Below are 20,365 nucleotides of genomic sequence, written 5' to 3'. Positions count from 1 at the left end.
CCATTATCAAGTTCTCCCAGACAATCTCGGGGTACGCGAGAAACTTCATCTCGCTTCGACGCGCAATGCGAAGTTCATGAAGACGTCGCATACTCTCTGATCGGCATATTCAAGTCTGATATCAGGCCTCACTACGGTGAAGGAGCCGACGCTCTCGGACATCTGCTGGAGGAGATCGTGGCTCGCACCGGCGAGGTCACCGTGCTTGCGTGGTCAGGGACATCGTCCTCGTACAACAGCTGTCTCCCGGCTTCCGTTTCCGTCTACAGCCAAATTCCTTACATCCCTCCGTCACTCGAAGGGGAAGAAATGGAAATTCGCATCACGAAATTACGTGACGAGTTGCCGAAGGAAGTTCTCCTAAGCATCTACAATCAGATCAACCTTCTTCCACCCGCGCGTTTTGGTGCCCAACGTCTATATCTTCCATGCATCATCTTCCCCGTCAGAAAACTGGAGCTACGCAGAGGCAGTGAGAAGCTGTATCGTGCCAAGGTATCAAGGCTTGGAAAAGTGGAGTTCTCGACCGCCGACGATCTCCCGCTGCACGAGGCACAGACATTTATCCTCGTACATCCGTGGATTGATCATATCCGAGGTCCCAATACGTGTGGTTTCCTGGGGAGATGACCCGGAGTCTGGATACTAACTCTGACGGCGATTCGGATAACGGCACTGAATCGGATGGAGATGCGCCGTCTTCGCCATTACACGCTGTCCCCCCTCAAGTTGATGGCTATACTCGAGCACTGCAAGTGATTGCTCGCCTCGGACAGCCGTTCAACGCGTTGCTTCTTGCACAACAGCCGAAAGGAGGTTACAGGAGGGTCGCCACAGAGAAAGAGATTGTCGTTTCGGGACTTGGAACTAACATCACCTTGAGCATTCGGGTGGGGGTGTTGGAAATCCTTTGACGTGTGCATGGGGGATTTGCTGGTCGTCAAAGCTGGTCCGTCTTTCTTCCTTTAGCGGTCACTTATGGTGTACTTTCGTGCTGTTTGTTGCCTTTGTCCATCGTCCTCATCGTGCTCCTTACGTTGTCACATCTGCTGTTCATATATGCTACGCGCGGCCCCATCTGGGCCAACCAATGCTGCCCGTCAGCCAATATACTACTACTCGATGTATTCTCTCGATACTTATTTCACAACGATCCCCACAATTCGCTCTCCAGCCCCGATCAGGGATATTTCGACTTCTGCGGGTTAGTATCGGCTTGCGTGGATGCCGAAACCCGAGGTGGATGGATTGGACAATCCGACCACTCTAGCTATAGTACTTTCTGAAGCAGAGGCGGTATGTAGATTCCGTTTAGGGAGTCCGCGATTCTGCATTTACGATCTTGGCCCGAGGGTAGCTGGCATGAGAAACTCATCTGCCACTTTCTCGATCCGTGGCACCTTCGCTAGCATGAGAGATATCGAGAGTAACCTTTCGAACGTGGCTGAACTTTGACCCAGTGCCGAAGCTGACACGCTTCAATGCATAACAGTCAGAATAGTCAAAGCATGTAAGTTTGGGTGCGACAATGGCTTTCGCGACTGGCTGGACAACCGGAAATCTTCTGAGTATCTGAAAGTTAACCCTAGGGACGTCCGACCGGCGTCGTTGTCCTTCCCGTTGACCGTGAGGACGTCAAAGTTAGCTTGCTTCAATAAAACATACCTACCCGTGTCCGTCCTTATATCTAAACGGAATCTATCGTTCTGTTGTGAACGGCGTATATTCATACCATGACACAGCATTCGGCCCTCGAATCTAAGTCCGTGCTCGAGGGCCTATACATTTTACATTGCAAGGGGCTTCCGAGTAGTGCAATCCGACACAAACAGCCACCAGCATCATGGTAACCCGAAGTCACTGGTGCGGTACATAAATTAGGAGTGCCTCCACAAACAAACGCCTACGCCCTGTCCGGGTACCCATCTATCCTACCCCGAATACCATCTTGCCCTCGACTGCCTTCTCCTCACCACAGGTCTCACGAGCCCAATCGCAAGCGCAAGACCCCCGATTGTCAGCACCAACTGCGCCTTGTTGAAACTCTCCGAAAGAACATCGAACGTCCCCGACGGAGAGACGCGCGTTAGGAAGAGGTCAAGGCCGATCGCGAGAACGAGAGACGTAGATTCGAGCCGGGATGGTGCGCTAATGATTTGGCGGACGTTGGCAACCTGTTATAACAATGAGAATTAACATAGTTGAGTATGACGAATGAATATGAGGGAGTATGAGAGTCGATCGTACCTCGTAATTATGCGACAGCGCAAACCGAGCATCATCCGGAAGTACAGCATCATACGCGACGAGTCCTTCTTCGGCCTCAGACGGCGACGCCTTGCCAAGGGGTCTTCGTGCACTCAGAAGTCTCCGGTGGACGGAATACACGGCGTGTCTACGGCTTGCCACTGTAATGCAGCAACAAAATCATTGTCAATCATCCAATGACAGTAGAACACAAATATTGATGACCAGAGCGATACGCACTTATCAGATTCTTGAGAGTCACACCGAGGCGGGTCGATGTCGTCGAAAGCGCGGTGACACCGTACGGTATAAGATACGCCTGCTCGTACGTCGTAATATCGGTTGTAGCGTTTGAGTAAGACGATAACTCCGAGCTACGCGGAAATCAGTTCTCTTCCAATCTCCACGACAGACAAAACAGATTCAGGAGATAGAAAAAATTCCATACCTGCGCGTCACATCATCCGGCTTCTTCCCCTCATACATTTCCACCGAAACGATCCTCCACCCCTTCGTACCACCGCCTTCCATCCCATGCCCATGGCCGTAGTCTACATCAGTTCTATCCTCGTAATACGAGTACACCAACCAATGATCAACGAGCACAGCGTGGACGTCGTCGCATCTTCCCTCGGGGGCGGGTAAACCCACCTGGTACAAAATCGTCCCTTTGACGCTATCCAGGACATATAACCCGCACGTTCCCTTCGCTTCGGTCAACACGACCCTCAGATGCCTATTCAAGTACTTATACAGCGTCCTCCGGTCTCCCAGAACCTTCCCGACAACCGGTGCCTCTCGACCCGCGTTCCCGTTCAGAATCGTTTCCCGGATCGTTTCGCCAGAGCCAAGGGTAATCCGCCACGTGGGATATGCGACGTGTACGGTGGAAACGTCGTCGTTGAAGCCGAGACGGTGTCCGACGAGTTGTGTGCGTGTCGATAGTTCGTCGTTGTTGCTGTTCACCTCGGGCCGCGAGGTAGGAGACGTGCGTGCAGAGAGGACAAGGTGTAGGGAAGGCGCGAAACGTGCCAAGGACTCGCGGGTAGCTGGAGTATCTGGGTATAGCTGGACCTATATATCGCGCATTCGATCAACACTAGCCATACACAAAAAAGCCAACGCGACTTCAAAAACGAAAAACTGCAAACCTACCTGCAAAAACTCATCCAACATCGCAACAGTCCCCTGCCCATCAGGAACAACAAATGATTCGATCATCGGACCCTGTATCACATCCGTCCCCTCCAACGGACCATACCTTGAGCGAGGGGAGTCGCCCTCACCATCTTCGACAGGGCGTACATCATCGCCGGTTAATGGGTCCACCTCAAATACGACCGTATCCACAAGGCTCTTTATGTTGAGTTTAAGAAAAAGGAAAGAAGTCAGTAAAACTTGCCCACTAGGGTGATAGGAACCACATACATTATGCGCCCGTCTCTGCGTCACCAGTACAACAGTCTGCTTCATCGTCTCCTCTTCCTTACCGCTGGAATCGCCCAGAGTTCCCGATTTCGAAGGTACAACATACATCTTCACGGGTAAAACTCTCCCTCCCACACTGCCAGAAGCCCAACCCAACCCAAACAAGCGCCTCCAGATTACTCTTCCATTGCTCGAGTCGAGGCCGTACAAAACGCCTTCCGTTGTTGCCGCAACAATCACTTGGCGGAATCCAAACCGGTCACTGTGGAGAGTGGAAGGTGCATCAGAACTATGCATTGGTCCGTCTTCACGGATGATCGGGCCCAAGGTGTACGTGTACAAGTGCTGTAGGATACTCTCAGAGAATCGTTGAATGCAGGTTAGGAGAGTACCGGATATGCTGGTCGATCCGGTGGACGGGCTGCTAGATGCACTTGGCTGAGGTAAAGGTACGAAAGCAGCAACGCGGATGGTCGAGAGCGCTTCCTCGCGGGACCACTGCAGAACATTGTGTTTCCATAACTGAAGGGTACCTGTTGACGTCGCCAGTAGAAATCGCGTGGTCTCTTGAGTGTCATCGGATCGTCCGTCGAAGGTAACCTTTGGGTGGGTAGGGAGTGAGTGGCAGAGAAGGGTAAAGAGAGAAGATCACTTACGTGTCGAATTACACCGTGTCCGTGTGTTGGGAATGGAAATGCGTATCCCGTTACTTGTCCTGTGCCATCAGAAAGACGCGGGGTGAACGTCTGATGGATTGCTTGCTACACCATCGTAATTTTCAATACTGGTACAAGCACAAAGACAAGCGGGGATACATACACCATTCGCGTGCGACCAATATACTCTCACAATGCGAGGTTCGCCGTTCTCACCAAAGCTCCCTGCAAAATGCGACTCGCTGTGCGTCTGGGACGGTGCCTGCTCGTTCCTGTCAGGTTGGGAGGTGGAGAGACAGTCGTACCAACCGAACACGTACCACGTCGGCGAATTCCCACATCGGTCGTAAAGACTCTCCGTCGTACCTCATGACATGGGCAGACCCGTCCTGTGTGAATGCGATAAACTGGCCCGCCCCGGTGAGTCCGATGTCTCGGATATGTGTGTAGTTCACACCGGGTAGAATCTGGACCTGGCCTTTTAGTCCTGGAGTGAGCACCGCTGCTCTGATTGAGGACGACTCCAGCCATGTCAGACAAAGTCCTGGTGCGATTTCTGCCGTCATGGGTGTGTCAAGGAGGACAAAACCGGGCGTGTCCTTTGGAAGATTTGCAGGGATGTTGACAGATGCAATGGTGGATCCGTTGTCTATGGATAAAGTGGTGACGTGCAGAGTGTATGTTGCCTCGGACCTGGCGAGACCGATCGCGTAGACAGTGTCTGGCGTAGTACGAATGTGGGAGTACACCACGAGCGTCCTATCCGGGTATCAGCGCGTCACCGTAAAGAGGAAAACTGGACAAACCCATTGTCTGGAGAATTCCATGTCCATGCAACATCGCCAGACTGGCCGTCTATACGACTGACCGTGTGGCCATTGGTGAGCGCAAAGATCGCGGTGCTCCCTTCGACCGAAATCCGCCTTGTTGTGATTGCTGTGTGTTGTACTTCGTGTGTTTCAGCGCGAGGAAGGCTGTGGAGACGACGTTCGAGGAGAAGGTGGCCTGTGGATGTGTTATACGTGCGTAGAGTGGATCCACCAGGCCCAGAGAGTAATGCGACGTCTGTAACGGGTGTTTAGTACATGGTAAAACGCTAGACGAAAGAGACACGTACTTGAGTCGTCGTACACGTCAAATGCCTTGATGGGGTCGTCGTCGTCGTGGATGCTCCTCCATGCTTTCAGCGAGTTAGAACTTCCACACCGAACATTAGACTGTCCAGTGCCCACCTAATGAACCGTCTGCAGCATTGATTGCAGCGAAGACGTTGCTGGCTGTCGTTGCGAGAATGAGATCGCCATGAAAGTTGGTTTTGAGTGGAACGCCGACGAGTCTGGAGTGCCAGTCGACCACGCCGACGTCGGATTCGTGCAGTGCCCAGCTCGCCGCTGCCAACGACAGCGACGCGACGAGCAGCCTCAAGTGTAACATTTGAAAGTGCTAGTGAGAATTTAGGAATTGATTAGGGACGCGCTATGTAATTAGGCACTTGAACTCAAACAACAGCGACGACGACAACGACGGCCTACGGCCCCGACAAACGGATCGCACAGCTGATAGACTGCCAACATCCGCCTGAACAAGACACGAAAATCCTCTTCCACACTATCCGAGCCATCCTCCTCGAGGAATCCGGCATCGAGTCCGTACATATCGACACCAGTCACCATCTGCGACAACATCGACGGCCAGTTCTGGGACCTCCTCTAACTATGTACCCAGGAAATGCGTTACCTGTCCCCTATCGTTGTGGCCATCCGGATATCCCGACAAGGTCACTTTGTTGCGGGGCAATCACGAAAGTAGACAAATCACCCAATTAAGTCTACGGGTTTTATGGCACTCTTCACTCCGATGCTAAATTCTCTTCCCAGACGAATGCTAACAAAAGAACGGAATTGCTGCAGTTTGCAAAGCGTGTTCGATCATCCGAACCTCGCTGCGGAATGCCACCACGCACCATCAATACAGGAACTTATCGACCATCTCTCAATTCATCGACGGAGAACATTGTGCGTACACTACGGACTCTCTCTAGACATACGCGCCCTCGACCGAATTCGCATCCTCTCAAGCGTTCAGGAAATCCCCCACGAAGGCATATTCTGCGGTGCAGTTTGAGCGCCCCCCGAATTGGAATGGAATGGTTTGTAATGACACCTTCTACAGACCTTACGTAGTCATACCCCGACGACATCAATAATCGGGCTGTGAGTCCTCGCGGTGCAGGCTGGGAGATATGTAACTCGAGAGGTACGTCATTCATTCCATTCGGGCAAATCGCATGCTCTGCTTTCCTAACTCAAAACACGTCCTGGACGCGCTTTGTCCCTCGGCGCGAAATACGGGTGTTCCAATGAACAGCTAAGGCGGTAATATGACATGTCCACCACGCCTGGACCCAGTGCCCCAAGCCAGCGCCCTTGCCTTATAGATATTCCGTTATATCATATCTTCCAGAAATTCAATGTATCAACGTGAGGTTTACACAGAAAGGCACGCTCGATATGCCACGTCTTGCCATGATCCAGACTTCCTTAGGAGAAACACGCAAAAGTCGGAATAACAATTCTTACCGTATTCACGTTTTGGGCGTTGTGATTGTGTGGGGGCGTACAAGTGGTGTGAAGGCGCAGGCGGTATGAGGGCATACAGATGGTGTGAGGGCACAGACGGTGCGAGGGGGTCAACATATAAAAGCGGCCTAATTCTTGCTCATTTACCTTCAGTTTACTCAACCACCGCAGAGCCAACCATCACGCATGAGCATCCCTCTCGACAAGGTTTTTGTTTGGTGGTCCAATACTCCTCTAAGTTCTCTAGCACGGTCAATCCCTACGTCGTCCCTTTCTACTACATCCGGAATGATAAGATGCGCTACTTCGCTGATTTCCCTAGCCAAGCCGTCAAGGACGAGTTCCTCAAGTTTCTGAGGACACATAAAGCAGTGCAAACTAGTGATTGGTACAGGCTAGACAGTGACACTGCCGTTCATGATAACTTTGCCAAAGCCGCTCAGTTGGGCGGAAATGCGGACAACTTGTCGCCTCATGCGCGAGCCTAGAGGGAAAATGTGTGTTGACATACCGTGATGAACCACGAGTATATCCAATGAAGGGTTCCTTGATATGCAGAGGTTCACTGCAGTCCACTTGGACTGCGGAAGTGTTTTCTGCCGTGATTTTTTTTAGATATATAGAAAGCAAGAAAAAAAAGAACATCTTTTCTCGAGTTCATCGGACATGGCGATCAGGTACACTTTGCACCTACATAATAACTTGATCTCCTCAACAGTCATCTTTGATGACCTTCCATGCAATCGGTGTATCGTTTGCTGTTGAGCCAAAATTAAATGTGGAGGTTATAACTCGCGCTTGGAATCGGATGTTGGTGCACCTGGTCTTGATGATCGTACTTCAAGTATGTATCGCTGGCCTGTGTGCATACTTGAGCTTGAGGCCCGTAGCGAGCACTTCACTGCCGCATACAAGCATACGAGTAATCGCCACGCGCTCGAGTTGGAACCACTGTCCCGCTTTTTCTCTGTTCACTATTGATGACGCGTCGCGTGTAGTGTAACTCTGTGAAAGAACAACAGATTAGCGCACGAGATAGGTTGAAGTCGATGGGCCAATGGAGCGCGAGACAGATATAGAGCATCTCAGAACTACTGCAACAGAGACTTCGCTTTGCATACCAGACGGGGGAAAGAGGCCCAACGGCAAAGCATGGCTGAGAAAAGGGCTGTCGACAGGGAAAAGATTGTGATCAGGAAGGATTGGGATGCCACCGTGTGAGGAGAGGCAACCTAAGTGCCAGGGGAAGTGTGAGAGAGCGAGGAGATACAACCACGAGGTGAAAAGAGGCAACCCGCGTGCCCGGAGGAGTGTGAGAATCCATGGTAAGTGGCTGAATGCGAAGAAAGGCAATCTGCGTGCCAGGAGTGCGAGAATGAGATGATACACGGCCAGATGCGAAGAGCGGCAGCCTGCACTCCTAGAGGAGCGCGAGCAAACAAAACAAGAAGGAATGGGAAACGACGATGAAAGAATACCCGGAGCCAGAGGAGGAGACAGGGCGAATGAGCGAGGGCAACCATTTATGAAATACAACCTTGAACATGAGGGAAATGGGTACCTTCAAACATTTCGGGGCTAGTCCGAAGAACACCCCACACCTCGCAAAGGGCGTCTGTAGAAATCGAAAGGAGAGGATGCACAATTGGCACTTCCGACAAACGCACTTAACTGGCTGACTCCCAATGAGTCGGGAAGTCATGGTTTCATGTGGGGCACCAATAACTCAGGCTCGAAAACAATCTGGAAGAGGTAGGAGTGCAAGGGGCTGATGTTGTCATTACTGTAGTCCCGAATAACGTGGAGGTGAACAACGCAAGATGGAAGCCATGACCCGCGGGGTGACGACAGGATCGAAACCGATGGTTCCGCCGGAAGTGAGCACAATGTGGGTGGGAAGAAGGACGAGATAGGGAAAGTGGAGTCGATTCGAATGCTAGTGCTGGGTAAGGTGTGACAAAATAGTGGCCTGGGCAAAGGAAGAGCTTGACCTGAAAGCGGCGGGTTGGGGGAAGAGGCCATTGACGGGGCGGTGTTGTCTCGTCGGGCGAGTTTGTCCTCGCAGGGGGGGATTCTGTGGCCAGATCAGACGACGCACTCGAATGACCCGTGGGAAAAGACGGCGAACACTACCTGGGACTGCTAGTGAGGATTAGGAATTGATTAGAGACACGCTATTTGGCCACCCGGGACTCAGACAACGGCGACGATGATGACCTACGACCCCGACAAATGGATCGCACAGCTGATGGACTGCCAACATCTGCCCGAACAAGACATGAAAATCCTCTGCGACACCGTCCGAGCCATCCTCCTCGAGGAATCCAACATCCAGCCTGTATCGTCACCAGTCACCATCTGCGGCGACATTCACGGCCAGTTCTGGGACCTCCTCGAACTGCTCAGGAAAGGCGGAAGCGTGCCAGAGACGAGCTATATCTTCATGGCACGTAGGTGTTCTTGGGCATCGCAGCTTCGGCAGCTCATATCACACTTCGCAGGGAGATTTCGTCGACCGGGGCCACTACAGTCTCGAAACCGTGTCATTACTCCTAGCACTCAAAGCAAGGCAAGCTATTCCGATCATTACTTGGCCCCTATCGTTCATGGTCTTCCAGATATCCCGATAAGGTCACGTTGTTGCGGGGCAATCACGAAAGTCGACAAATCACCCAAGTATACGGGTTCTATGGTGTGTCCTTGCATGCACTCTTCGCCCCAACGCTAAATTCTCTTCCCAGACGAATGTCAACAAAAGTACGGAAGCGCCGCAGTATGGAAAGCTTGCTGTAACGTGTTCGACTATCTGAACCTCGCTGCAGTACGTCACCTCACATCCCTGACAAACATCACTTACAACCATCTCAGATTATCGACGGAGAAACTTTATGTGTACACGGCGGACTCTCTCCAGACATACGGACTCTCGACCAAATTCGCGTACTTTCAAGAGCCCAGGAGATTCCTCACGAAGGCGCATTCTGCGGTAAGCTTCCAGCCTTCCTCAAGTTGGAATCGTTTGATATGACGCCTTCTATAGACCTCATGTGGTCAGATCCTGACGACATCGATAATTGGGCTGTAAGTCCCCGCGGTGCTGGCTGGCTCTTCGGCGGAAACGTAACTCGAGAGGTACGTCGTTCATGCCGTTCAGGTACATCGCATATACTCACTCCACCATCTTCGCAGTTCAACCACGTCAACTCACTCAGTCTTATCGCCCGCGCCCACCAACTCGTTCAAGAAGGCTACAAATACATGTTCGACAACGCCCTAGTCACCGTATGGTCCGCACCTAATTACTGCTATCGATGTGGGAACATGGCATCGGTGTTAACACTGAGAGAAGGTGGGGAGCATGAATTCAAGGTATTCGGTCCGGCTCCCGAGAATGAGAAGGATAAGGGGATGGGCAGGCGGAATGTGAGCGTTTTCTATTAACTTCACCTGGGGTACTGAAGTGCTGACACTCTGCTACGACAGCCCGGAATGCAATATTTTGTATAGTTATGCTGTATCTTGTTTATTGCTGTCGGATATACCAGTCTTCTTGCTCTCGACAGGACTGAAGAGCTGTGAATGGATGACGCGGATCGCGCGGCGTTCTCTGCGACTGCAACCTACGCTCGGAATAGGTATGTACACTAATTCGATTCTACCAAATCACAAGGTCAAGATTTCCATCAGGCTTACTTATTCCTTTGCTAGCAGATTCAGACGTGGCGTCTCCGTCGCCCCATCATCGTATCCCCGAGCATGAATATGGTTGGGTAAGTAACAACAGGTGCACGAAGAACAATAAGACAGGAGGATGGTGGGCCTTGTGCTACCGTCATATCCCCCGTCTCCACTGTCTTCTCTCTCGAATGAAGGGCTGTCACGATGACGGCCTCGAGGGAAATGTTCCCGAGTAATGGCCTGCGCGGTAGTCAGAGTTATCAGTTCCCTACCCAGTGCCATCAGCTACGTAGGTACTAGAAAACGATCCCACAAGCTCGGTAAGTTCGCCTAATCAATCTCACGTCGACCCGAAAAAGTTGCGTCTTCAGAGGGAGGAAACGGGACTGGCACCCTATCAATGGACTAATTGATGAGAGTAGGAATGGGAAAAACCATATCAACGCACGAGGAGTAAGCCCTTGGAGATCACAGGTGGTCGTCCGTATCATGGAGGCTATCGTCCAGAGAATCCATTTAATTGCGTATGGGGCGTGTCATCGATCATGCTCACGTTGCCTTGCGGGGGACAAACACTGTGCGAAATCCAATGATCGCCAGCGAGTGAGATAGCCTGTTGGTATCTTGCTGGCGACAGTAAGCCCAAAGGGCACAGTTCACATCAACGGAGAAGTGCTAGAGAACCGAAGCAGAGCGTTGGTATATGGCGTATCATAGACATGATATGTCGTCCAGAGAGAGATAATGATAAACTCACGCGACTCACGCAGACCTAACGTTCGGCAACGGAACGGCACCAATGGAACTGCTGACACCTCTACAGTCGACTTTGGTATCCCGAGGCGCATCGAGATTCTGTACCACGACAGTGGATTGTAAATGCGTACGACCGGGTGAGCATATCCATGTGACCGACTCACGGGAGTACCAGTGCAGGATGGTATCGACTAAGTCGAGCATTGTTCCTCCTGTCCCTTCACCAATAATTTCCTCGGAAGGGCCAACGCATTTGCCAGGAGCACATGAGGTTTATTGGCACGACGAGAAGAGTCGGCGCTCGGGTGTCGTCCATCAATCGTGACGCAGAGGGGGACGGGGGAGTAGGTGCGCAGTACGGCTGATGATGGTTGAGGAGGAAGATGGGCGGGTAGAATGGACGACCGGTGTGCTGAATTTATAAGGGCAGTTGGGAGCCTGACATCTGATTTCGGGGGGGGGGAACTTTCCAGGTCAGCCACCTTTTGGCTGCCGGCTCCCCGAAGGGACGGGACTTGGCAGGGCTCTCCGTCGTCCCCCTTACCCTCGAAGGCTATAGTCGTAAGCTGTGCCTGAGTAGGATAGGATTCAAAACGAAATGAAACCAAGCAGCTATGTCGATACACCGTCAGCTCGTCAACTTCATCAAGTCCAACTGACCCCTCTCTGGCCTCAACTTTCATATGTACCGTATCCCAAAGCTTTATACGAGGACATCCACCTTCGCCGGGTCCCTCGGGTTACGAAGGTGTTATCATGCTTACATAATTCTTGTATCGTTCAGAATTTGCGAACACCCGCCACGCGAGAACCGACTCCCCATCTCCCCCACATTCGGTGGCACCTGGCGCCCATAAAAGATGATCGGGCAAGTAGCAGAACAAACCACATCCTCCAAAGAGTTCTGGACAATGAATTGTTGAGGTTGTTGTAGAATAGGTATCAGATGAATATATCGTGTCGGTACGTTAGCTGATCATGCGTATCTACATATAAACAACAGATATGAGGATGTCCGGAGGGGTATGATGAGGACGATGAGCAAAGACTACGAAACAGCACGGAGGAGGATACGAACACAAAAAATGACTGCTAAAGGAGGAAAGATAGACCAGCTTTAACGACCAGCAATCCTCCATATACACGTCAAAGGATTTCTAACACCCCCGCCCGAATGTTCGTGGGGATGTTGGTTCCAAGTCCTGAAACGACAATCTCTTCCTCTGTGGCAACCCTCCTGTACTCTCCCTTTGGCTGCTGTGCGAGCAGCAACGCGCTGAACGGCTGTCCGAGACGAGCAATCATTTGCAGTGCTCGGGTATAGCCGTCAACTCGAGGGGGGAGAGCGTGTAACGGCGAAGACGGCAGAGAAACTCCATCCGATTCAGCGTCGTGATCTGAATCGCAGTTAGAGTCAGCATCGGACTCCGGATCATCTCCCCAGGAAACCACACTATTGGGACCTCGGATATGACCAACCCACGGATGTACGAAGACAAATTTATGTGCCTCATGCAGCGGGAGGTCGTCGGCGGTCGAGAACTCCACTTTTCCAAGTCCTGATACCCTGGCACGATACAGCTTCTCACTGCCACTGCGTAGCTCCAGTCTTCTGAGGGGGAAGATGATGCATGGAAGATGTAGACGTCTGGTACCAAAACGCGCAGGCGGAAGCAACTTGATTTGATTATAAATGCTAAGGACAACTTCCTGGGGCAACTTTCTGCGCAATTTTGTGATGCATGTTTCCGTTTCTTCTCCTTCGAGTGACGGAGGGGTGTAAGGAATTTGGCTGTAGACGGAAACGGAAGCCGGGAGACAGCTGTTGTACGACGACGACGTCCCTGACCACGCAAGTACGGTGACCTCGCCAATGCGAGCTACGATCTCCTCCAGCAGATGTCCGAGAGCGTCGGTTCCTTCGCCATAGTGGGGCCTGATATCAGATTTGAATATGCCGATCAGAGAGTATGCGACGTCTTCCTCCTTCGTCGCATTGCGTGTAGAAGCAAGACGAAGTTTTTCGCGAACCCCAAGATCATCTGGAGAGAACCTGACAATGGTTCCAGAGGAAATCTTGATAGCATCTGCAAGCTCTTGCATGATCACCGGAGATTGCTTGTGGTTCATGCCAATATCGCCGAGGTATGGTTTCCACTCGGAGTCATAGAACAAGATGACTCCTGGTGAGAGAAGCTCTTGTAAAGTTCAAGCTCGCGTCATCCAAAAACTACGCGCAAGGTCTCCAGGCTTGGACGGATGGGCTACACCGGCAAGGTATACAAGCGTGACTGCCGAATTCGCGTATCATTTGTACATCAAAGTAAGGGATTCGGATAGGGTAACGGTGGCGCTCTGGGACTTGTCGATACAACACGTATCCGACCAGGCCCAATTGTAACCGAGCCTGCGTGTTTCCTCGCAGAAATCACGCAACTTCTTATTCAGGCGCGTTTTGGGAAGGCCCCACACGAGGTTGACTTCGTTGACGTCCTGGAGCGGAAGGTCCCACACGGAGTTGACTTTGTCGACGTCCTGGAACGACGGCTCCTTCCCCTGCCATGCGTGCGAGAACATGACGTATCCGAAAAAACTTTTAACCACAGGTCGGATCTGCGTCTCGTCCACTTTTTTCGTCATAGATGACACAAGTTCTTTGAACCTCGGATGAGCCTTGAATATACGCATCCGCTCAGTCTCGTCGCAAAGGCGACCAGTAGTGACATAAATGACGACGAAGGGACAACAGATCTCGCGGACGATGGAATCGATAGCCGCAATTGTGTCAGATGGCGAAATGTAGTTCTTACGGAGTTCTGTGAAACTGTTATTTGTAGATATTGGCATCATACAGGAGATACATACGGATAGTCTCAGGGTCACAGGACTGTTCGATCCTGAGTAGCATGGACTTGAAAGCCTCAATCGCCTCGTCATACTGCTTCGCGCCATGAAGCGCCACATGCTTGGCCTCAAAACCCCAAGGGCTGGAGGGATCCACTTTCACCGCCTATACAGCAACTGTAAGGGAACCCACTAACACAAGAAAGATATCACGCATACCTCATTTGCATCCTGTAGTGCATCCTCCCACAACTCTTTTGCAGCCCGAGCTCGGCTTCGTTTGATGAGCAGACCTGCCGGACTTGGAGGACTGAGGGACAACGCAGCAGAGTACTGTGTTATTGCGTCATCATATTTTGAAGATCCAACACTGTCGCCAGCGCTCAAGTCGCAGCACATTTTTCGGTGAAATCTGATGACAGACATGAATGTGCACATCAATAGCAGTTACAAGACATACCTGAATCCAACCCGCAATTGCGTTCCTCCTTGTCTGCTGTCCGCATGATATTGAGGAGGATCTCCGTGGCTTCGGCTGCACGTCCTTCAGCATAGAGGGCGTCACATAGATGTTGCTGAGCAACGATATCCAGTCCGCTGAAACTCCAACCAATATCTTCATGAGGGTTGCATTAATAGGCAGGCTAGTAGCGCAGAAGACCTACGAGCGAAATTGTCACTAGCGGAGGACAGTGTCTGCGGGGGCTAGGCTCTTCGCACGCTCATCAATGTATCGCATGTCCATAACTTCCCTTCTTCAGGTACATAATTCCAAGCACCTGTGCGGTGAGTCAGCAGCGATAATTATATGTCTGCGTCACGCAATGCACGTACCTGGGTGTAGAGGTATGTGGCGTCGTCGTCGTCATCATTGTCCGCTGTGTAACAAGGTACTCTGCACGCATTATCCCGTCTTCTTGATTTCCAGATTCGAACAAGGATCGACTGAGCGAATGTAGATTAATTGTGAGAACGATCTAGATCACTTGGCGCACCTTCAACAGTAAAAATCTGATGTCGTGCAGCTCACAATCATAAATGCAAAGTCGAATGTGCGTAGCGCACCCTCTCGATCGCCCTGTCTAAGTAGAGCAATCGCCATCGCGATATGGCCTATAGGTGATCGCTGAATCCGGAGGGACTTGATGTGTATGTGAGCAATCATACAGATGGAGCGGTGAGGAAGGGAATCACCTCTTTGGCATCCTCTATCGCAGCTGCCAGATTTTCAGTCGTGCTCGTATAAGTGCGCGGTTTGCCAGCCTATAGTGGCTAGGGCTTGAATCGCTCGCAATTTCTGCTGACAGCAGCACTTCGGTTTTTGTGGGTCATCTTGCGTCCACAGCCCGAAGGCCTCATCACTCACTACTACGAGCGGAAACTGAGAAGCGCAGAGCTGTCGACGAATTAAAGTTTACGCTGGCAGGAGAATAGCATGACGATTGTTAGCGAAGCGAACTTTATGAGTGGACATAAACTTACACCATCGCCGAGACGCCTAAGTGAAAGGACATCTCTGAGATCGTGAATTGTGATATCGTCCCATTTCACATGCGAGATACCGTCCACTTTGTGAGAGAGCGACGCATGACCGTGGTTGTGTGATAATACTACCGATCTGCATGTGGGACAAACAATCCCATAGCGAAACCGATGAACCTGCGGCACATGCAAAAAATCTGCCATTGGATGCCAATGATGGTGGGATTGGTCTTCATGGATTGACCATTCTGAAGATTGAGAGCTAGAAAGGTCGAAACAGATATCTTGCCTATGTTCGCGACGAACAGTTGTTGGCCGTCAAACGACCAAGCCAACGAAGCGCGGATAACCGCTGGCGCAACCGTATTGTCCTGAATCGAAGATGATATTGCCATCGTCGGTGCTGTAGATACGGAAACCATATGTCGTCGAGATGGTCGCAAATCGAGTGCCGTCCGGAGAGAACTTGACATTAAGAATGTTAGAATGTGAGAGGTAAGGGAGGAGTCGGTCGCCGGAAGGGATGCTGAGTATCTCGACTTGGTTGTAGTCCGCAGTGGCAAGTTTAGTACCATCGCTCGAGATATCGACGTCATATACAGGGTAGCGGTGTTCTGTGAACTGGCGCACTTTTTCATGAGTGGCCGCATTCCAAAGGATCGCCCTCGCCCTGCTGTTTCCAGTCGCGATCCACCGGCCATCCGGGGAAACGGCAACAGACCAGACAGTGCCACTCGCTTTCATGATGGTTTGCCCTTGTTGCCGTCCGTCTTCGATCTTCCATCGACAAACTGCGCCATATCCATATCCTGCTATGATTTGACCTTCACCCGCAAAGGCAACTGCAAATACTCGATCGTGAGTAGTTATTTCGATCCGTTCCGCATCTTGACCGCCACAGAGAACTGTCAGTAGCACCGCCTCACCCCTCTGATTGCTGGTACGCACCCATCGTCATCGCTAACAAGCTCGCTAACACAGTTTGTCCTGTGGTTTAGAGGGGAGAAGAACAATGCACCATAGACTTGCTCGCGGCGCCAAATATATGGCCTACACGTTCCTCAAGCTATATCGATATCGATCAGCTCACACGACCTCAGCATCGTGTTCTTCAAGATCAGGACATCGATCAAGGTTTGACAGTGCAGGTCTCAGTAATGATCCCTGAGCTCCAAGATCCGGTTTTCGTCTGCACGAGGTCACGCATAGGGTAAGGGTTGGCGGCAACGTGTCGCAGGAAGACGTGGCAATGTCGCCAACCATCCAATCCCAGAAAATTGTCCATCGCATCCACCGAATGCCGTCTGCCCCACTCTCGGACCCGCCAAATCTTTGGGCTCCACGGTATCCTCACACTCGCCGATGCCCTCAGCGCTTCTCTTCCTGTTATCGGGATCTGAATCTGCCCACAAAACCAAGGCCTCATGCGATGATAACACACATTTGGGCCTCACCTCTGCCTCACGTCCATCAGTAGCCTTGTCAACGTGTCCGCCACTCTAGTGATATAGGAGAGGTAAGATGTAATTCAACAGCAGTATCATCACTGGAAACACCTCATCCACCGCAACGTGCGGCCCCTGACTTGTCGATACGTAGCCTCGTAGGAGTGCATAGGAATGAATTACCAGCTCTCGGAGCCGGAGCACTGAAAAAATCCTCACTTTGACTCAATGCTGCGCTGAAGGCTGCTCTTTGCGTTGCTCTCATTGGCGGCGGTGAGGTGGGCACTGCACGAACCAATGTCGACAGGGTTGACTGGCATTTCAGACCCGTCGGCGTTCCCTCAAAACCAACTTTCATGATGGTCTCATCTTCACAGCGATTCCTCGCTGCACTTAATGTTACAGACGGATCATTAGGTGGGCACTGGGCAATCTAATATTCAGTGGAAGTGCTAACTTGTCACAAGCGTGGAGAAGCAACTAAGCACCCATGACGATGACCACCCTATCATGACATTCGACGTGTACGACGTCTCAAGTAGATATCTTGGTTTGGCCTCTCATAGTCCAATAAACATCCTTTGCAGATATCGCACTGCTCTCTGGACCTGGTGGGCCCACTTGCGCACGTAGGACAGATCTGCAGGCCACCTTCTCCGCTACCGTCGCCTCCACAACCCTGCTGATGGTCAGACACGCGAAGTACAATACAGCGACTACATCAGGGCGTGTTTCGGTCGCGGGCCACGGGACTTTTTGTGCTCACCAACGTCGACCCGGTCAGTCGCATAGAGCGCCCGTGTAACAACGTCGCGCGTACGTGGAGCTCTCTAGACAAACGTTGACACCGTGAACAGGTCTCTTGTGATGTACTCTTGGATTCGTACGACACCAGACGCCATCTACGCGATCGGTCTCGCCAAGTCCAAGGCAACGTACACTCTCCACCAGCCTATTCATAGACAGCGAGTTCACCATTGCACCTGTCACATCACACAGGACGGATTTGTCCGTGTCGTGAGGTACAGTGGTGAGCCCTGACGACCGATATCGGAATTTACCGACGTGGTGTGTATGCAGCTGGTATATTCTACATCGCAGCCTGACAGGGGTGAGCAGCAGTCACAATCATACATGCTAAATCGCATTTCGTAGGGCGCTTTGGTAAGGGCGGCGAACGTCGCGTTGCGCGGGTGTATTGATCAACGCAAACCGTCTATGGATCCTTGTTTGTCTTCGTGCTTGTGCCAGTGTTGAAAGCTACGACGATATGGCAGCCCCAGCAAACGTTCATCCCGCGTCTTTCTGAGGACACAAGACAAGTAACGTGATATCCATTTCCATTTCCAACACGGACACGGTGTAGTTCGACACGTAACTTAAGCAATCATCTCTCTTTATCCTTTGCCGCTTGCTTCTCACCCCAGTTAAAGGTCACCTTCACCGCACGATCTAGTAGCTCTCACGAAAGGTATTGAAATGCCACACCGTGATAATAACTCAAGTTGGGGATGGGGATGATCAACAGAGTACGTTTGTGTGACTTTGCGACGAGGTCTCGACTAGGCCAAGCATTGTTCCACTCATCGCTCCGTCTGCGGAGCTTATCCAGCCCGGGAGGCTAGTGCGTTTGCCAGGAGTGCATTAAATTCGTTGATACTCGACGTCGTCCATCAATCGTGGCGTAGGGGACGGGAAGGTAACGTGGGTAGTACGTGGATGATGATGGTTGAAGCGGCAGTTTGACGGGCAAAGTGGACGACTGGCGCGCTGACTTTATATGCACAGTTGCGAGCCTGACATTTGATTTCAGGGGTATCTTCCGGGCCAGCCGGCGCTGGCTCCGCTGGCCGAAGGGAGGACGTTTGGTACGTGATTATCCAAGTTTCAATGCATGTCCGAACTGCCCACCATTATATGGGTAAATCCTATGAACGTTGGCACGGTTCTCCTGCGAGACGACTGGCGTGCTACATCTATAAAGACAACTTACGAGATCTATGCAACAAGCAACCACTGGTAGGGCTATCCGTCGTCACTCTTACCCCCGAAGGCCAGTCGTAAGCTGCCCCCGAGTCGGACAAGGTAGGATAGGATTCAAAACGAAGTATCCACGTCTGTGCCGCGTTGGTTCGTCAACTCCACAAATTGTAACCCCCCATCCTCTCCGCCGATTCTAGCCTCGACCCTATATGCTCCCTCCTTCAACGTCCAAAGGCTTTTTACGCGGATGTTCACCTTGACCGGGGCCCTCTATGCAGGTATCATCAATCTTGATTCGCGTATCGTTCAGCATCCTTGCAACCACCAAATCCACATCTCTCCCACAATCGGTGCGCCCGGCGCCCATAAAGAAACACGATTATGATTGGGTAAGTGATAAACAAAACGCATCCCCCAAAGGAGGCGCGATAGTCGCAACTCCTGATCAACGATGTCAGCTTCCTGCACTCCGTGAGTCACATATGCAGACGCTAACCGTACTTCTTGCACAGTCAGTTGCGACCCCAGTGACCCATACTCGCCGCATTCACCCGTTGCCGAAGGGACCATCTCCACACGAACCAAGAAAGAGACCGGGGCGTCTAATCGGCATCGCTCACCCATGGGATATCCTACAGCGATGTAGAGATCGGCCTGTTAATTAGAAACTGTGGTTGTGGACAGCAAGACACAGCCCCAGTTATTCTCGACTGTTAGCTGACCGAGTTACAACTTACTTCTCTTGTGGCTGTTTCCGCGTCAAGGTAATGTATCCCAGTAAATATGATCGTCTTCCCGAGGACCCTGTGCAGCGAGGAACGTAGGCGAATCCAAATCTTCCGAATATAACGTCGTGGCAAGAAAAAGGAACTTGAGAGCATGCTAGGTATGGCAGGGTGGTATTCAAATCGCGCGCGTGGTACACAACCTGAGCAACAGAATTAATGTGATCAGCATGTCATCAGAATCGTATATATACGTGGTGTATGTGTAGAACTGTGGGGAAGCCGTACCTATTGCAGATGCGGGGAATGCCCCAACACAACACTAGTACTGGGCTAGGATGACGACGCTAGTCCAAATGCTAGAGTGTCAGGAAATGCAATCTACTCCCCTGCGAAAGACAGTAGCTCATTCCCTTTTCCTCGTATGACCAGCTATGCCCGAGTCATGTAAGGTAAAGCATACGATCATGGCATCGCGTCCGGTGTATCTTAACTCGCGTCGCTTTCAACCGTCCGGCGAACTATCAAGTTTGGGTATCTGG

The 20,365-nt window shown here is 51.5% G+C and overlaps 6 protein-coding genes across 6 annotated transcripts; 3 read left to right on the top strand and 3 right to left on the bottom strand.

The window, feature by feature from the left end:
• Positions 1 to 165: 165 nt before the first annotated feature.
• F5J12DRAFT_916206 (uncharacterized protein) lies at positions 166 to 1,186 on the top strand. The gene is made up of 2 exons (XM_051749191.1): positions 166 to 570; positions 627 to 1,186. Exons 1-2 carry the CDS (start codon positions 310 to 312, stop codon positions 912 to 914), a joined length of 549 nt encoding a protein of 182 aa, XP_051594427.1. The 5' UTR covers positions 166 to 309; the 3' UTR covers positions 915 to 1,186.
• A 745-nt stretch (positions 1,187 to 1,931) lies between these two features.
• F5J12DRAFT_923037 (DUF1620-domain-containing protein) lies at positions 1,932 to 5,765 on the bottom strand (the record flags this gene model as incomplete). The annotated part of the gene is made up of 12 exons (XM_051749336.1): positions 1,932 to 2,174; positions 2,248 to 2,408; positions 2,488 to 2,621; positions 2,696 to 3,321; positions 3,403 to 3,603; positions 3,676 to 4,275; positions 4,332 to 4,436; positions 4,495 to 4,593; positions 4,652 to 5,090; positions 5,138 to 5,396; positions 5,449 to 5,511; positions 5,564 to 5,765. The coding sequence occupies 12 exons, from the start codon at positions 5,763 to 5,765 to the stop codon at positions 1,932 to 1,934; spliced, it is 3,132 nt and encodes a 1,043-aa protein (XP_051594426.1).
• Positions 5,766 to 6,042: 277 nt separating this feature from the next.
• On the top strand, positions 6,043 to 6,748 carry F5J12DRAFT_579941 (uncharacterized protein). Its single transcript, XM_051740155.1, has 3 exons — positions 6,043 to 6,444; positions 6,504 to 6,587; positions 6,699 to 6,748. The coding sequence occupies exons 1-2, from the start codon at positions 6,171 to 6,173 to the stop codon at positions 6,512 to 6,514; spliced, it is 285 nt and encodes a 94-aa protein (XP_051594425.1). The 5' UTR covers positions 6,043 to 6,170; the 3' UTR covers positions 6,515 to 6,587; positions 6,699 to 6,748.
• Positions 6,749 to 9,056: 2,308 nt separating this feature from the next.
• On the top strand, positions 9,057 to 10,810 carry F5J12DRAFT_775178 (Metallo-dependent phosphatase-like protein). Its single transcript, XM_051742304.1, is given in 8 exon segments — positions 9,057 to 9,360; positions 9,416 to 9,512; positions 9,529 to 9,602; positions 9,652 to 9,731; positions 9,779 to 9,896; positions 9,951 to 10,042; positions 10,100 to 10,333; positions 10,394 to 10,810. 8 exon segments carry the CDS (start codon positions 9,120 to 9,122, stop codon positions 10,415 to 10,417), a joined length of 960 nt encoding a protein of 319 aa, XP_051594424.1. The 5' UTR covers positions 9,057 to 9,119; the 3' UTR covers positions 10,418 to 10,810.
• A 642-nt stretch (positions 10,811 to 11,452) lies between these two features.
• Positions 11,453 to 12,244, bottom strand: F5J12DRAFT_579838 (uncharacterized protein). Its single transcript, XM_051740154.1, has one exon. The coding sequence runs from the start codon at positions 12,025 to 12,027 to the stop codon at positions 11,536 to 11,538; it is 492 nt and encodes a 163-aa protein (XP_051594423.1). The 5' UTR covers positions 12,028 to 12,244; the 3' UTR covers positions 11,453 to 11,535.
• F5J12DRAFT_930341 (uncharacterized protein) lies at positions 12,237 to 14,741 on the bottom strand (the record flags this gene model as incomplete). The annotated part of the gene is made up of 6 exons (XM_051749538.1): positions 12,237 to 13,542; positions 13,579 to 13,635; positions 13,717 to 14,160; positions 14,210 to 14,354; positions 14,408 to 14,521; positions 14,649 to 14,741. 6 exons carry the CDS (start codon positions 14,739 to 14,741, stop codon positions 12,491 to 12,493), a joined length of 1,905 nt encoding a protein of 634 aa, XP_051594422.1. The 3' UTR covers positions 12,237 to 12,490.
• Positions 14,742 to 20,365: the final 5,624 nt, after the last annotated feature.

The sequence above is a fragment of the Pisolithus orientalis genome (genome assembly GCF_024613125.1).
Source record: "Pisolithus orientalis strain OTSU chromosome Unknown F5J12scaffold_98, whole genome shotgun sequence".
In the NCBI taxonomy this organism is placed as follows: domain Eukaryota; kingdom Fungi; phylum Basidiomycota; class Agaricomycetes; order Boletales; family Pisolithaceae; genus Pisolithus; species Pisolithus orientalis.
The sequence above is the reverse complement of the archived record's forward strand: the minus strand, read 5'-3'. Positions and strand labels throughout refer to the sequence as shown.

Excerpts from the sequence above, each read along its gene's own strand:
- F5J12DRAFT_775178 (XM_051742304.1), top strand. The coding sequence starts at position 9,120 with ATGATGACCTACGACCCCGACAAATGGATCGCACAGCTGATGGACTGC. Across the intron at positions 9,732-9,778 it reads ACTATCTGAACCTCGCTGCA|ATTATCGACGGAGAAACTTT; the intron begins GTACGTCACCTC and ends CAACCATCTCAG. Across the intron at positions 10,043-10,099 it reads GCGGAAACGTAACTCGAGAG|TTCAACCACGTCAACTCACT; the intron begins GTACGTCGTTCA and ends CCATCTTCGCAG.
- F5J12DRAFT_579941 (XM_051740155.1), top strand. The coding sequence starts at position 6,171 with ATGGCACTCTTCACTCCGATGCTAAATTCTCTTCCCAGACGAATGCTA.
- F5J12DRAFT_579838 (XM_051740154.1), bottom strand. The coding sequence starts at position 12,027 with ATGAAAGTTGAGGCCAGAGAGGGGTCAGTTGGACTTGATGAAGTTGAC.
- F5J12DRAFT_916206 (XM_051749191.1), top strand. The coding sequence starts at position 310 with ATGGAAATTCGCATCACGAAATTACGTGACGAGTTGCCGAAGGAAGTT. Across the intron at positions 571-626 it reads AGGCACAGACATTTATCCTC|ATGACCCGGAGTCTGGATAC; the intron begins GTACATCCGTGG and ends TTTCCTGGGGAG.